This window comes from Daucus carota, chromosome 2 (genome assembly GCF_001625215.2).
Source record: "Daucus carota subsp. sativus chromosome 2, DH1 v3.0, whole genome shotgun sequence".
NCBI classification, from domain to species: domain Eukaryota; kingdom Viridiplantae; phylum Streptophyta; class Magnoliopsida; order Apiales; family Apiaceae; genus Daucus; species Daucus carota.
The window spans coordinates 42,715,629-42,731,915 of NC_030382.2; the positions used below are offsets into that span (position 1 = coordinate 42,715,629).

Consider the following 16,287-nt stretch of genomic DNA (forward strand, 5'->3'; position numbering starts at 1 on the left):
ACGTAGATTGCATGTCTACTCATAGTTATTGTATTAATCATGTTGATTCAAAAGGAAATCATACATATAAAAATGTAAAATTAATCTAGTAATTGCAAATTCTCGATAGGCCATGCAGATCCGTCAACTTAATGGATAGCACCATTCTAGTGATAAATAGTTTGCAATACTCTAATCAGTTTATACGTAGAGATGTATATATCTCTAGCATTTAAAATTTGTAAAATTGAATATTAAGAGCCTAGCGTCAGTTTCTACATGCAGTCAGATCAAATATTTGTGTCATATTACTCATCAACCTCGTCTGTGGCTACGCTGCAGAAATTACGTAATTATTGACTCGACTTGCTGGATTGAATTTAGGCAAAAGTCAGTGAACTTGAGAGCCAAGGAACTCCCATGCATTGAATAAAATATTTCAATTCTATGACTCGCTCAATAATTGATCAAGTGTCATTTTAGACGAACCTGGGTTCCTAATTAAGATGATTATCAAGCTTCTGGAAAAATACAGACGTAGTTGCGGTCGAGGGTTCCATTCACGTGCACATGCATTTCAATGGTTCAAAATTTTCCAGCATATATATTATACCAAAATGATTAGAATTTTCAGTTTCAAGATACCTGGTCTCCGAAATTATGATTCCCATTTTTTTTTAATTTTGTAAATTACGAGGACACTTCTCGAGTTTTTTTTTTTAATTTCTAAATTTATTAGGACACTTCTATATTTATAAAAATTAATATTAAAAGGTTAAAGTTTATTTATTAGAGAGGCTGGGACACCCGCGCCTCTAGGCTGTAGCCAGATTCTCCTCCACTGATCCACTCTTCCTCGCTTGTGCAAATGAAAAATAATGTTGAAACATATATTTTCTGAGTTTTTGATATGGTAACTCAAGATATTATTAATCGGCTACTGATGGTTTTTATGTGCTGAACAGAACAATAAATGATCACGAGTTCTTCCATCTTTGTACGTCTTGACTTGCAGAGTTGTAAAGCTTAAGCTTTCTACTCAAATACATGTACATTTTCTTCCTTATCTAAATTTAAGTTTTAATTTTTAGTCAAAAAATACTACCATGTTTATTCTTTAAAAATATTAAATAGAAATGGTAGATGAATATCAATCTAGATGAAGAATTGAGGATTGAGATCCTTTATACAAGTAATCAAACTTTGGTTTGAATAATTTATTATTGTATATATTTTTTCAAGAAAAAAAAAAGTCGAAAGAGTCAATTATTAGAGAATATATGAATGAAAAATGGACTAATTTGTCCTCTTTTTGTATTATTTAATATTAAGTGGTCAACTGTTTGCAGTTAACTAACCTTTTCGCCTTTAATTACTTGGTGGGATCTTTGAATATAACTGAATTTTTTAATTCTCCCCATCTCATTCATGTCAGGAAGAATTTTTTATCTTTATAGCTGTGTGATTTGGATTCACATTTATTTAAAAATCTTTCTTAATTTAAGAATCATCATGCGAATGTGAACTTGGATTCGCATCCATTCGAAAAAAAATTCTTGATTCAAGAATTATCAAATTTATTACTCTCCTAAATTCAAAAACCATCAATTTTATGATTCTTATGCCATGGACATGCTGTCCGATTATGTCCATCAAGAGAACTTTCGACACAAGCCGTCGAAGACATCCTATCATTCGGAGTTATGAACAAGGCTACATGAATTTGTGTTTTGATTCTTCCCGGAATGACATCATATTCTCATGGAGTTTAATTTCCTAACTATTTGTATTGAAAACAAATATTCTTTGTCTTTGCGACACAGACTTGGGTTTACATCCGCTTAACATCACTGTCCTGTGCGAGTGAGCAATGCAACTGCCAGGGTTAATCAAGAATGACAAAAATGGCAGAACTGATATCGAACTGCATGTGGCCCCCAGAACATTAACATTATATCAACATAGAATGAACGTTGGTTAGGTAGGTTGGGCATTGATTACCAGAAAACTGTGGCTCTTGCTGTTACTCATTCTTCATGTAATGCTGTTACTATCTAGAGTAGTAAATACTCTCTAGTCTCTACCATTCTCAAAGTTTTACTCTCAGCAAAGGTATGACTTCTCTGCCTTGCTTCATCATCTTCTACACACACACACTAAACATGGGTTGTATTGATCATAGCTATAATTTAATATGACATTTTTACAGGGCTTAAACAGTCTGTGAATTTGCTTTTATCATATCATGCTGCTGCTGCTGCTGATTTTATCATGTTTATTTGAAGATATTGAGATTAAGAGTAGTACTATTTTGTTTTTCTATGCTTTTGATCCACATATAAAGCTATAAACTAGGGGTATTTCTTCCCTTTTCAGTCGAGCTTATTGGATATGAACATGTTATAGATTCATCCTCCTAGACCATAGTCACAAAAAATATTTAATCTCTAGATTTTAAAATGAAGTACATCCTGTTAGTATGATCTGGTAAGCCCCCTCCCAAAAACTCAAGTTCAATTCCCTACGACCCCCAATATTCTCATATTTAATTAAGGACATGAAGGTAAAATTATTCCCAAAAATAGGCGTCTGTGATCCACTCTCGACCTAAAAATGGACGCCAGCTTGTTGTCTGTGCATTTTCAAGAATATTATACTGCTGTCGCAGACAGAGCATAACAAAGGTTAGTACTGGTAATTCATTGAACAGGAATTCTCCAAGCATGGGGCACAAGCATCTCTTGGCAGCTTTCTGCTTATGGGTTTTCGCCTTTACTATCCTTCATGCTTCCGCTGAAGGCTTACTTAGAATTGGTTTAAAGAAGCGTCAGTTGGATCTTGATACTATAAAGGCTGCTAGAAGCACGAGACTGGAAAGCACGTATGGGAAATCTGCAGATACGCGTAACAATCTAGGAGATGCTGCTGGAGATATTTTACCTCTTAAGAACTACTTGGATGCTCAATACTATGGAGAAATCAGTATTGGGTCACCACCCCAGAAATTTTCAGTCATATTTGATACTGGCAGTTCAAATCTATGGGTTCCATCCTCAAAGTGCTATTTTTCTGTGAGCCTTGAGAAGATTTACTTCACTATCTTATATGATTCCTAGTTTCTTCACATCTTAATGTATCAAAACATCAAACTACATGCAGATTGCTTGCTGGTTCCACTCGAAGTACAAGGCTAAGAAATCCAGTACATATACTGAAGTTGGTAAGACGTAAAGTAGGATAAAGTTCACTACAGAACAAATGAATCAATATATAGATCATTAATACCACTTAGTCGTGTTAACAGGAGAAGATGCTGCTATAGTGTATGGATCCGGATCAGTTTCTGGCTTCTTAAGTCAAGACAATGTTGAAATTGGTGATCTTGTAATAAAAGACCAAGTGAGTCTTGATCTAGTTTTAATCATTTTAGATACCTCAAATTGGTTCATGCACATTTTGAGCCTCTTCATTTATACAATTCTAGGTTTTCATAGAGGTGACGAAAGAAGGAAGTCTTACATTTGTACTTGCAGTATTTGATGGAATTCTTGGACTTGGATTCCAGGAAATCTCAGTTGGCAATGTAGTTCCACCTTGGTACTTATTTCCTATTAAATTTTTATCATATTTTAATTGGAAAGAGGGAGAGCCACATTATTGCTTATCTTTATTTTACTGTCTTCAACATATATATTCTTTCTGAATGTACAGGTACAATATGGTGGATCAAGGTCTTGTAGGTGAGGAAGTGTTCTCTTTTTGGCTTAACCGAAACCAAGATGCAGAAGAGGGTGGTGAGCTTGTTTTTGGCGGTGTTGATCCAAAACATTTCAAGGGGAACCATACATATGTTCCGGTAACTGAAAAAGGCTACTGGCAGGTGTGTACACAGAAGAAATCTTCTACAGTTTTCCAATAGATATGCCTGTATGTTCTTGTACCATAGCTCCTCATTACATCATCTCCTTTCAGTTTGAGATGGACGATTTCATCATCGGGAACATGTCAACAGGTTGTTTTAACTCTTCTCAGTTCGTGTAAAAACCACATTACCACAAAAGAATCTCTAATACATTCCTCTAGCTCTTGAATTATGCCAGATAAGACCTTAGTAGTTTATTGACTTGGCGTATTCTTCTTATAGGCTATTGCGATGGGGGCTGTGCTGCTATAGTTGATTCTGGAACATCCTTACTTGCTGGTCCAACTGTACAGTGATTATGAATCTCAATTTTTTTTCTGTTGGCCTCTGAGCTTTTACTTTCTACAATACTTGGTTTATCAGTGCATCGATTTCAGGCTGTTGTAGCTCAAATCAACCATGCCATTGGGGCAGAAGGAATAGTGAGCATGGAATGTAAAGAAGTTGTTAGTCTATATGGAGATATTATCTGGGATCTTTTAGTATCAGGGGTTGGTTAAAATTTGTTATTTCCATTTATCTAAGCATTTTAACCTCTGTACATTTTTGCGCCTGGCGATATTTGATTTAACAAGTTACTTCCTCTGTTGCAGGTAGTACCCGATGCAGTATGTTCACAGGTCGGATTATGCTTCTTAAACGCAGGCAACACACATGTGAGGTTAGGAAACACTTGCTGTACTGTAAATTTGTGTGTTAACTAGAGCAATTTCATGAAATCTTAAAAAGTTAAAACTGATCTGCAGTTCAAATATCAAAACAGTAGTCGAGAACAAGACCGTAGGGGTTCAGGATGACCTTTTGTGCACTGCATGTGAATTGATTGTTTCTTGGGTCCAATATCAGCTGAAACAAAGCGAGACTAAGGAGATAGTGCTGAATTACGCGAATCAGGTAAACAACTAAAACATGTATATACTTTATCGTCAGGGGCAGATCTAGCATGGGATTTCATGAGGGCACCAAGCAAATTTTCAGATAATATATATTTATTTTCAAATTTTAAGGGAGTACTTCTATAATTTTGTAAAATTTGTAATGGTGAGAAAGTGTCAAAAAAAATTAGGGGGGACACGTGTTCCCCGTGCTCCTTACTAGATCCGCCCTGTTTCCGCCTTGTATGATATGGTTATTAGAGCTGAGAGAACATCCATGCGTATTGTGAATGTTTTACCAGCTCTGTGAAAGCATACCAAGCCCAATGGGAGAATCTGCAATCAACTGCAAAAGTATTTCCGATATGCCAAACATTACTTTCACCATCGGGAAACAAGCTTTTAGTCTCACTCCTGAACAGGTTTGAAATTTCAGATGTTTTATACACCTGTTAGAACTCAATGTACTTCTTGTTCAATCTTCTTTACCTATAAACTTGATTGCAGTATATACTTAAGACTGGAGAAGGCCCTGCTGTTACCTGTCTCAGCGGGTTTATAGCTCTTGATGTGCCGCCTCCTAGTGGCCCTCTGTGGTACGTAACAAATCAACAATGGTGGTTGTATAAGCCTCATACGAAGAAATTGATTTGAATTTTGCGTGCAGGATTCTTGGAGATGTGTTCATGGGCGTGTATCACACAGTCTTCGACTATGGTAATCTACAGCTGGGTTTTGCCGAGGCTGCTTAGCGTATTGGAGTTGCTCAGAGTTAATTCTGTTGAAGCTAGAGGTTGTTATGGCTCCTGAATAAAGTTATGTAATATATTCCATAATGTATGCAGAATATCAGTTCACAACTGGGCATTTGCAGCATTGCTTGATGTGCTCTGCACAGAAAACAAATGAAACATTGATTCAACATTTGAGCATCCAATTTAGACTACACTAATATTAAAATGAACTCAAGAAGAAGGACAAAATTTTTGGACTTGTGTACACCACATTCAGAAAACAAAAGGAGATCACAACTAACATGAATGATTTCAAATTAAAATGAACTCATTTAGGAATATCAGAAAACTAATTGACTTGCCAAACACAAGAAAATTAACAGTTAACGGAAAGAGAATTTTGAACAAGGGCATCAAGATTCAGGAGAAACTTTTCCTCTTGCCAAGTTAATCGAGAGAAATTTGTATACTTTGAGAGAAATCTGTTGATATAAATACTGAAGATTATAATAGTCCGAAGAGCACGTGCCGGTTCGATCCTAATTATCACAACTAAATCATCAATATCAAATAACCTACTTGTATTAACCTGTTTGTGTAATTAAACACTTTTAAGATATTAAGAATGTTAGCTTCTTTTTTACTTTTTTTTTCAAACACTTTATTGAGTTATTTATTTATCACTTCTAATCCACTTCCTTATTTTAAACAAAAAATCCACTTTTTTTAAGTTTGACCAAACAGCCCTCTACAACTGCTACAGATATTTATAATCGTAACGAAAGACTAAAGATTTTCTGGCCAGACTTTCTACCCATATCTAGTGGGTATGCACTTGAAGCCCATCTATCCATAATCCACCAGACCACCATAAACGATAAATAAACTATTATCACCAAACTGCATATTATAACAATTTTGCACCCATATGAAGGTTTTAAGAAATCAGATGTCCAAAAAGAAACACAAAAACTTTAAATATAAGGTATACATAAGCAAGCCATTGCCCCATTGTACTAATATACAAATACTAGATTTTTTGCCCGAGTTGCTGGGCTCTTCAAATTAACAAAGAAATAATTTGATACTTGTTTTGCCATGATTCATGAAAATAGTAATGCGAAGCTGCACGTTAGATTACATATATAACGTTAGAGTACATGTTGCAGAATATGCCGAGGAGATCAAATGCAAAGATAGCCACAGTAGCGAGTTCCCATACATTATTACAGAATAGTATAATAACTAAGATAAAGAACATAACGGATCAACAGGCCAAGCATCTTCAGGTTGTGGAAGTAGCAGATCCTTTTGTTTGAGTCCTTGTACTTGATTAGCTCAGTGGTTGTTACACCAATTTGCCAACATGTATCCATGCATACTTATTTAAGTTCACAGGCTCAAATTCATCTTTCAATTTTGTTGTTTAAAGTACAAACCTTAACGCGTTCCTCAGATCCTCGACAGGCTCATGATTATGATTTATGAAGAATCTTGTTGCTTGCAAGTTTGACAACTTTGGCTCACCTAAAACATTAATGTTACAATGTTTTATGAATATAGAGGTAATTGCATATCGCACCCCCTAAGTATCGTTCAAAAACGATAGAGTACCTATACTTTAAGAAATTCAACTCGCACCCCTTATCTTTACTTCTCAAAACCGAGATGCGCCCCCTGCCGTTAACTTCCGTTAACTCAGTGCATTCCGTTAAGTCACTATATATATAATTGCAATTCAGACCCCCTAACTTACGTTCAAAAACGATATTGTACCCGTACTTTTAAAAACCCAAATCGCACCACCTATCTTTATATTTCAAGAACGATACGCACCCCCTCCGTTGAATTCCGTTACCTTCCGTTAAAATACTCTTCCGTCTCAATTTATATGTCCCTTTTGCTTTTTAAGAAGTCAAATTGACTAATTTTTGACCAACTATTAAAAAAAGTAAATCTAGTCTATTTGTTTTCACAAATAATAGAGGGCCCGAATTTCGCAAATAATAGAGTTAATTGCAATTCGGACCCCCTATTATTTACCTCTATTAAAATAGGCTAGATTTACTTTTTGATGATATTTTTTTAAAACAAAATCTAGTATATTTTAATATGTAACTTTCTATTTTCTAAAATAATAAATAAATATTGTTTTAATAAGTTGATCAAAAATTAGTCAATTTGACTTCTCAAAAAGCAAAAGGGACATGTAAATTGAGACGGAAGAGTATTTTAACGGAAGGTAACGGAATTCAACGGAGGGGGTGCGTATCGTTCTTGAAATGTAAAGATAGGTGGTGCGATTTGGGTTTCCAAAAGTACGGGTACAATATCGTTTTTGAACGTAAGTTAGGGGGTCCGAATTGCAATTATATATATAGTGACTTAACGGAGTGCACTGAGTTAACGGAAGTTAACGGCAAGGGGTGTATCTCGGTTTTGAGAAGTAAAGATAAAGGGTGCGAGTTGAGTTTCTTAAAGTATAGGTACTCTATCGTTTTTGAACGATACTTAGGGGGTGCGATATGCAATTACCTCATGAATATATTAGAAAACATAAATGTAATTTTTTGAGAACTACCTTGTATGAATTTTGCTTTACAGCTTGAGATGATAACGATTATTCGATGTTCGTCAGCAGCATTGAGTCGTTGAGCAAAAGATTGAGCCATTTCATTGTAGAATGTAACTTCCGCCCAAGTGCTATTAAGAGATGGATAAAAAGTTTGAATCCTCCACCATGTAATATTTCTATAAGATTAGTGATTAAAAAGCGAAACACAAACTGCATATCATTGATTGTAAACTGGATGCAGGATTTTTCTTCATTATATTTGTTTCTGAAGTTCATGATTGATTGTACTTGTTCCAGAATGCCAACAACATCTGTATAATAAGAAACCATATATTTAGAAATAGATGCACTCGCTTTGTTGTAGGCTTGTACTTGACAAACACGACTCACCGATCAGGAAGGTGTCTTCCAATACAGCATTGATTATAGCGCACAACTCAGTAAATTGAAAGACATGAGGCGGGATGTAATCCACACCTCCAGTCACAAAGACCTCAGTCATATGATACAGTTGGATATAAATATCATTCATGACCAAACGCCCCTCTATAACTGCTACAGATATTTAAAATCGTAATGACGGACTAAAGATTTTCTGGCCAGACTTTCTACCCATATCTAGTGGGTATGCACTTGAAGCCCATCTATCCATAATCCACCAGACCACCACAAACGATAAATAAACTATTATCACCAAACTGCATATTATAACAATTTTGCACCCATATGAAGGTTTTAAGAAATCAGATGTCCAAAAAGAAACACAAAAAACTTTAAATATAAGGTATACATAAGCAAGCCATCGCCCCATTGTACTAATATACAAATACAAGTGCCAGAAACTTGTGAGGTAACATTTAGTAATGAATGCACCCCGTAATCCACTTGTTGCTCTAAGAGTCTCATGAGGAAGCCATGGAATCTTTGGTCATTACTCATCGTCACTATCATTGCTAAAAACAGAGACAACCGGTTTTTTGGGCTTCTTAGCAGCATTGCCAAAGGAACTCTGAAGAAAAAAAATTACATATAGGAATATTAATTTGCCATACAACAGATGCAAACAGGCAGGAAACAACTTTATGTAAAAAAAGCTCTAAAACAAGCAAACAAGAATATACAAAATCAATTCAAGCGACAATCTCCAATAGGACGTTCTACTTGCAAAATAACTCACTCATCAATTTTTCAACAGAATCACGATATCTAATATGAATTTTAAAAGTAGTAAAATGACTCTTTCAAGTCAAATGATTGACCAAAAGAGATTGCATATTAAAAACTAAGAATGATACTAGCGTCTAGAGGATGACACAGATATTATATCCAGGTGTGGAAAAAGGTCCTACTCGCAAGAGAGGTCAAGAGCTTGATTCATACCTCCCTTTCCCCTGTACTTAATAACAAATCACCTACCAAAACATAAATACTGATAAAATAAACATAAGATACAAGGCAAAGCGAGGCTCGAATTATGTTATCTGATAAGATGCATTCCCTAAAGCAGTCTTTTAAGATGATTTAAAATTATTATATAATAATATTCAAGCAGATGATAAAAAAAACAACTTGTACCCTCAAAAGGCAACTACTTAACCCACCACTAAAAAACATCTCTCCTATTTCCTTTGGGTCTTCATCTCTGTACAAGGCTTTAGAACAACTCTTTTTTCTGCCCTTTGTACAGACCAGAGGTCATTATTGGTCTAACCATGTAAACAATCTATTGTTTAGTTCCAGATACTGTTGCTGTTGTTTTCCGATATGTCTATTTGTGATTACTTGTATCTAGCCAGAGAACCCTGTCACATCTCTTTGATACTGAATCCCATTGCAGAATGAAGACCAATACTCGTTGCTATTTTCTATATCATATTTCATGAAAACTAAATGTCATGATTATAAAGCTTTTACTAGTAAAACATCTAAATCGGGCAGAAAATATTAAGTCAACTTTTCACCTCTAGAAGTTCTCAAATCCTTTTTTACTTGTAGATTCTTTAGTTGGTATTGTCTGTCTTATTTTACAACCTCCTCCTATGTTTATGCACATTCAAGCATACAAAACATAAATCCAAATTTTTGTCACCCTTGGATCTCTCTAATGGCATTATGTACCTTGGAGGTGCCACTTTTTGACGAAAATCCAAATTTTAGCACCTTCCGTTGATCCTGATCTGCCAGCGCTGTAACACTTTTCCCTGAGGAGGTGACCGCTTCAGTTCCAGATTCATCTTGTTGTTGCTGCTGCTGCTGCTGCTGCTGCTGCTGCTGCTGCTGCTGCTGCTGCTTATGAGCATCAGCCCTGTTTGTAAGATGAAGAACCTCTCAACACTTGTTATATATTATACTAACTTGAAACAATGATCAACATCTGATATCTAGTAAAAGAAATTGCAATTTACAGAATTAGGTAAAGATGCATGTGTACATTTGAGCAAATTTCGCCATCTCCCTCTCCTGGCGTTGTTGTTCACGCTTTTGCCTGTCATCACGACTGCTACTCCCGTGCATTTCTCTCATTTCCTTAAATCGCTGTTAAAATATATAATTAATAAGACGATATATTAAGAATACCCTGACGACCATAGAAGTAAACAAGGCCTGCAAGTTTAAAAAAAGACTAATGATTACTTTACCTTTCTGTGGTTGTGATCATAAGAGCTCAGGTGACCTTCAAACTCCACGGCCAACTTGTATTGCTTGTTGCATAGCTCACAGAAGAACACCTTGCGAATTTCCTTCACCTCCGTTTGAATTTTCTGCTCACGTTCTGCTAAAACCTGGATGTTCATAATGTGCAGGAAGCAGGCAGTAGAAGCCACCAGGTAATAAAAACTGCACGAAATTCTCAAGACCTCCAAAACTTGATCTTTCCTTATGATATACCATTCCCGTCAAAAGACAAACATATATATATGCTGCCTTCTGTTAATGGATATAGGTTTCAGAAAAAGTAAAGTATCAACTCTCATCATCTAATTCTGGAAGCTACTTTCACTATTAGTCATCTATACTGTCTACAAGTTAACAGGAATTAACATACCTCTCGCTTCTTTGCAATTTCTTCAGTCTCCTCAACTTCAATATCAAGTTTCTTCCGCTGAATATTTTCTTCTGCAGTAAAATAATCATCTTCCTCTTGTTTCCCAATCCCTAATCTCGGATCCCTGATCCCCGATTTGATCGGCTCAGTTATTCCTTTTACATAATTACAATGATACATGATCAGATTTTATTTTACAATCTTTTTAAAAAGCACCATTGAATGGACACAAAACATTAGGGAAATGTTCTGAAGTGCTAAATAATTGGGCAGTTCTACCAAGTAAAGGCACAAAGAATCATTATTGTCATGTAAAAAATCAACAACAAAATAATACATTAAGTGCAAAACAGTATTCAGTTCTGAATTCGGGTAACATAAAGCCCAGAAGATGTGCTATTTGAAGTTGGCAAGAACAGGCTTTTTGAAATAGAAAAATGAATATGACAATTTCAACATGGTTTCACTGCCAGCCCACTCAAGACAATTTGGCAGAAAGTGGGTGGCTGAGTAGGGTATTCAAAAATATAGACCACTGATGGTGAAAAATCCAAGAAGGCATACTACAGAAAAAACAAGACTAAAAGGAGGATCGGAGAAGAAAGAAGAGTAAGGTGAAATAAATTGAAAAAACAATTGTAAGGCTTATGTGTAATAAGAGTAACAGTTGTAGTGTGATCATAGAGTAACTATTGTCCTATATGATAGAGTAATTTGTTGATTATAAGTTGGAAACTTAAATAGTGGCCCCATGGGTGCTACTTATATATAACTCCCAGACTTTTCCATTTTCTTACTTGAAGCATGGTGCAAGACTTCTACATTTTAAACTACCAACAAAAAGTACTTTCAAAAAGCAAATCTCCCCATGCATAATAATCAGAATATAAATCTCCTTTAATTTTCAGCATATGCATTATTTTGCAAACCACGCTTTAAGAGGTTAAATAACACGGGCTGGGATTTTTACAACTTATGCAATGCAACATGATATTGATAAGATGTAGCTACCAGATATTAGGATGCATGGTATATTGGGATAATAAATATTTATAACAAAACTTACTTAAACATTAATATAAGCCCAGAGAATAACCAGCTACACAGCACAAAAAGAAGATCTATGAACCACGACCTCTACAATGAATTAAACTAATATAAGCATCATATTATATTAATTACTGCAAATCGTTTTAAGGACATACCTTGTTCATTTTTCCCAAGGCCCTTCCCTTTCCAGCCCATCTTCTGGAGTAGCCTAAACCCGACATTAGATGATGTCAGTTGTGTATCCAAAGATGCTTGCTCTACATTATCTAGATCCACATTTTCTGTCGGCCTGTGATTGATTGGCAAACGAAAATCCTCTGCAAGACCTTCAAGAACTAAAGCCTCGTCTGCCTGTAACAGAAAAACAAACAAGCCATCACTATATGTTTTGTACATACCAAAACCAAACAATCATAATAATATCGCATTAACTAAATACGGGACAAGCTGATTTTGTTTCAGAGTAACATATAAAGAAAATTCCTCCTGGATGACATTCTTCGAAAAGCATAAATTGGCCATGACCAATCATCATAAACCAGAACAGAAGCCAATGGAAAAAATCAAAATGATACAAGACCATAATCCTAAAACATCCGGTAATAATACCATTTTTCACCAACTTACCTCCTCCGGTATCTGTTGTCTTTCGTCTCTCATGCGCGCTTCCATCTTGGCCCATCGATTTTCCATACCGAATACCCTAAATTGCATACAAGTCAATAGGGCAATTCGAATAAATTGCCAAAGCACTCTCGAAAACATACATATAACAACAATCCCTCTACAAATATCATTCCTTTAAAATACGAAATCTCCACTCGAAAAAATAACTACTACAAGATAAAGTCTAAATCCAACTCTTAGCTCCACTGCAACTAATTTCATTGATTATAAAACACACAATACTAAGTGATTCCCCAAATTAGCCCTAAATTCCAAAAGAACACACAGAACAGATAGATTACCTAAACTATGGAGAAACACTATACGAGACAAATCTATCAAATAGTATGAAATAACTGATAAAGCAGATGAAAGAATTCTAGGGTTTAGTTAAAGGATTAACACCTGTATAATTAGTGATATATACACAGAAAGACATAAATCTTACTTAAATTTACCTACACGCCTTTCGATTTGGGTGTTTCTCAGTCTCCTGTTTTCTCCGATCGGTGGAATATATAATTATCAAGGCCGACTTATGTGATATTTGTAATGTGCATCACGGCTTTCACTTATATATTGCTGTTGGAATATATTATATCAAGGCCGACTTTCTTATGTTGTTTTTTAAAAAAATTATATATAAATGTCAAAAATTTAATTTATAATAAATTTCATGTGTAATCTATTATATATCTTATACATATCTTGTAATGAATGGCATATCTCCAAATATGGAAGGAGGAGATATGACATGTCATAAAAGATATGGGATAAGGAGAAGCTTCTAGAATGTTGGAGAAGATCAGGAGCATGATTTGGCGTATCTCTTATTCATGGAAAGAATCAAGGATGAGTCAGCATATCTTAAAGATCTCAGCATTAATGGAGAAGATTGGATGGGCCTCAGGCCATCCCAAAAGCCCGTGACTCCACCTATATAAGGAGGAGCAACTTCATTCTCTTCATTCACTCAGAGTTGGAGAGCAATCACTTGTAGAGAGAAGTGAGAGCAAATACAGTGAGAGCTACTTAGAGTTCTAGAGAGAGAAAGAGCTTTGTAGTAGGCACTCTTGTATTCTAGCAGTTAGTGGGTAGCTGGTCCCAATATATAAGGACAGCTGGCCTAGATTGTTAGGACCTTTTTGTGTTAATAAAAAGGTTGGGGGGGTTTCCCCGAATATCGTGGCTCTTGTGATTCTGTTGATTATTACTAACCCCTTTTGCAGGTTGGGTTAGCTGCGCATTGCTGGCCAAGCTCTAGGAGTAGAGTTGGCGCATCACTTAGGCGAAAATTTTAGCCGTGTTAGCACGCTTCCGCACGCCTTCGTGACATTAGCAATTGTGAGTAATTTAATTCGTTGAGACTAAACTATCCTTACTCCTTATACATATATATTCATAGATAGTGAGGTTATTATTGACTTTTTATACTAACATATTTATTAGACATTAATGTCTATTCATTAATATACATTAATTACTTTATAATTAAAACTCCAATAGTATATAATATTTATAATTATTATTTAATGAAAAGCGGCAATTAATGGGAATAATTAACATGATTATTATTTGAAATTAATTTAATATTATATATGTTAAAATAATATATAATCATTTTTTTAACTTTAATTTTTCCCATTAATTTTGTAAATTTTTATATTCTGGCTGATTTTCGATCTATTACTCAAATCACTTACCAATTAGACATCGATTTAACCGGACTTTTACCAAATCGGATCAAAATCCGTCCGATTATCGATTAATCTGTTAATTTGGCCGATTTTTAGAATTTCATTATTATGATTTAATAACATTAGACACACACACACGTTAGAATGACTATAAATATAATATATAACTATATGATAAAAACTCTAATTCGGCAATAATCTCATTTTTTAACAAATTTTCAATATTTTTAGGTGAGTAGTATTTCAATTATAAAATAAAATTTTAAATAGTGTATATTTTTTGTATTTATATTTAATAAATATCATAATAGTGTGCTGACATGGCAGATGATGTCAGCAGTGGGCCCCCCTGAAAATTAAAAAAAAATAAAAAATAAAAGATTGGAGTGCTCATAGCAAAAATGGGAGTGGAAATAGTGGTTTTTAGGTTTGTATGGGAGTGTGGTTTGTAGTGGAATAAGCGTCTTACTCCAGTACAAACTCCTTACTGTACAAACGTACAAACCAGTGATTATGACAATAACATTTAGTGATTAGCAGATTTTAATTTAACAAATACATATATACATACATCACCACCGCCACCACAATCACCTCCAATCACCACCACCACGACCACCCCACCCTCCACCACCACCCACCACAACTGCCCAGCGCCACTCTCTCTCTCTCTCTCTCTCTCTCTCTCTCTCTCTCTCTCCACCATCCACCACCAACCACCACTGTCCAGCGCCTCTCTCTCTCTCCACCACCCACCACCACTGTCAGCGGCTCTCTCTCTCTGGTTGTTCGCTCACCAATTAGTGCTATACACACACAAACACACACATTCACCACTGCTTTTCTCATCTCCCTCAATCGTGTTTCTAGCACTGCCCTCGCGCCGGCGTCGCGGCTGCCGCCGGCCGCACTGCACCACCGCTCGGCTATGCGCCCCGTAAGTGCTCCCCTCCCCTTATCTCTCCATCAGACCCCCTGGTAGATTTAGTGATTCTGTTCAATCATTTAGTGATTCTGTTCAAGTCATTTAGTGATTGTTTGTACGTTTGTACACTAAGGAGTTTGTATTTGAGCACTTGCCTATATATATAATATTATTATTTTTACATAAGTTCTTAATTTGGCTAAATACATTTAGCCAAGTATGGGCATTTTCAAAGTCCAGACTTGTAAGTTTATTAAAGTGTTTGAGAGAAAATAGACGTCCCGATAAAAAGATGGAATTTTCGACTTTTTATATGTGCTACTCACTTTTTCAAGAGAAGTATAAATTGACTTTCTTAGAAAAGGAAGCCGGAAGCGGTGGCAGCCTAACATACCCATGATATGACTTTAAATACAAACAAACATTACATTTAAATTATGTTTATAATACAAATAATCTTAATTTAGAAAAGATGAACAAAAAAATATGAGATATAATAAAAAAAAATTTAATTCAAAGCAACCCGTGCTTTGCACGGGTTAAAAAGCTAGTTGAAATAATATTCACAATAAAAATGATTTAAAATAAATGATTTTCTAAATAAGTGGTCAAAATATGCATTCACTCCTAACCTAGAACGATGGCGTACATCTTATGGATTGCCATTGAGCCGTTCTAAAACTCAGTATCAAAGGGTCAATTTCAGTGAGGAAATTCATGAAGAGGATGTAGCTACATGTATCACGGAGGCCTGTGTATCACAAATGAATACTTTTAAATATTTGGGTTCTATCATTCAGAGTAATGGTGATATTTCT

At 35.3% G+C, this 16,287-nt stretch overlaps 2 protein-coding genes across 7 annotated transcripts; one reads left to right on the forward strand and one right to left on the reverse strand.

Annotated features, from left to right (window-relative positions):
• Positions 1-1,957: 1,957 nt before the first annotated feature.
• LOC108206190 (cyprosin) lies at positions 1,958-5,713 on the forward strand. The gene is made up of 14 exons (XM_017376411.2): positions 1,958-2,091; positions 2,690-3,050; positions 3,139-3,199; positions 3,284-3,378; positions 3,464-3,576; positions 3,691-3,859; positions 3,952-3,991; positions 4,124-4,188; positions 4,279-4,392; positions 4,495-4,562; positions 4,648-4,795; positions 5,079-5,198; positions 5,284-5,372; positions 5,444-5,713. Exons 2-14 carry the CDS (start codon positions 2,703-2,705, stop codon positions 5,526-5,528), a joined length of 1,515 nt encoding a protein of 504 aa, XP_017231900.1. The 5' UTR covers positions 1,958-2,091; positions 2,690-2,702; the 3' UTR covers positions 5,529-5,713.
• Positions 5,714-8,765: 3,052 nt separating this feature from the next.
• LOC108205804 (uncharacterized) lies at positions 8,766-13,461 on the reverse strand. 6 transcript variants are annotated; one of them, XM_064087655.1, is made up of 9 exons: positions 13,306-13,461; positions 12,809-12,884; positions 12,337-12,532; positions 11,132-11,286; positions 10,725-10,868; positions 10,517-10,620; positions 10,364-10,390; positions 10,204-10,324; positions 8,766-9,094 (listed from the first exon to the last, which is right to left on the reverse strand). In XM_064087655.1, the coding sequence occupies exons 2-9, from the start codon at positions 12,872-12,874 to the stop codon at positions 9,017-9,019; spliced, it is 891 nt and encodes a 296-aa protein (XP_063943725.1). In that variant the 5' UTR covers positions 12,875-12,884; positions 13,306-13,461; the 3' UTR covers positions 8,766-9,016. The 6 variants fall into 6 exon arrangements, with proteins under 6 accessions (XP_063943725.1, XP_063943724.1, XP_063943723.1 ...); XM_064087654.1 differs by having other exon boundaries at positions 10,358-10,390; XM_064087653.1 differs by having other exon boundaries at positions 10,204-10,327; positions 10,358-10,390.
• Positions 13,462-16,287: the final 2,826 nt, after the last annotated feature.

Excerpts from the sequence above, each read along its gene's own strand:
- LOC108206190 (XM_017376411.2), top strand. The coding sequence starts at position 2,703 with ATGGGGCACAAGCATCTCTTGGCAGCTTTCTGCTTATGGGTTTTCGCC. Across the intron at positions 3,200-3,283 it reads CAGTACATATACTGAAGTTG|GAGAAGATGCTGCTATAGTG; the intron begins GTAAGACGTAAA and ends TCGTGTTAACAG. Across the intron at positions 3,992-4,123 it reads CATCGGGAACATGTCAACAG|GCTATTGCGATGGGGGCTGT; the intron begins GTTGTTTTAACT and ends TTCTTCTTATAG.
- LOC108205804 (XM_017375884.2), bottom strand. The coding sequence starts at position 12,874 with ATGGAAAATCGATGGGCCAAGATGGAAGCGCGCATGAGAGACGAAAGA. Across the intron at positions 10,869-11,131 it reads AAATTGCAAAGAAGCGAGAG|GTTTTAGCAGAACGTGAGCA; the intron begins GTATGTTAATTC and ends ATGAACATCCAG. Across the intron at positions 9,095-10,203 it reads CAAAAAGTGGCACCTCCAAG|AGTTCCTTTGGCAATGCTGC; the intron begins GTACATAATGCC and ends TTTTTTCTTCAG.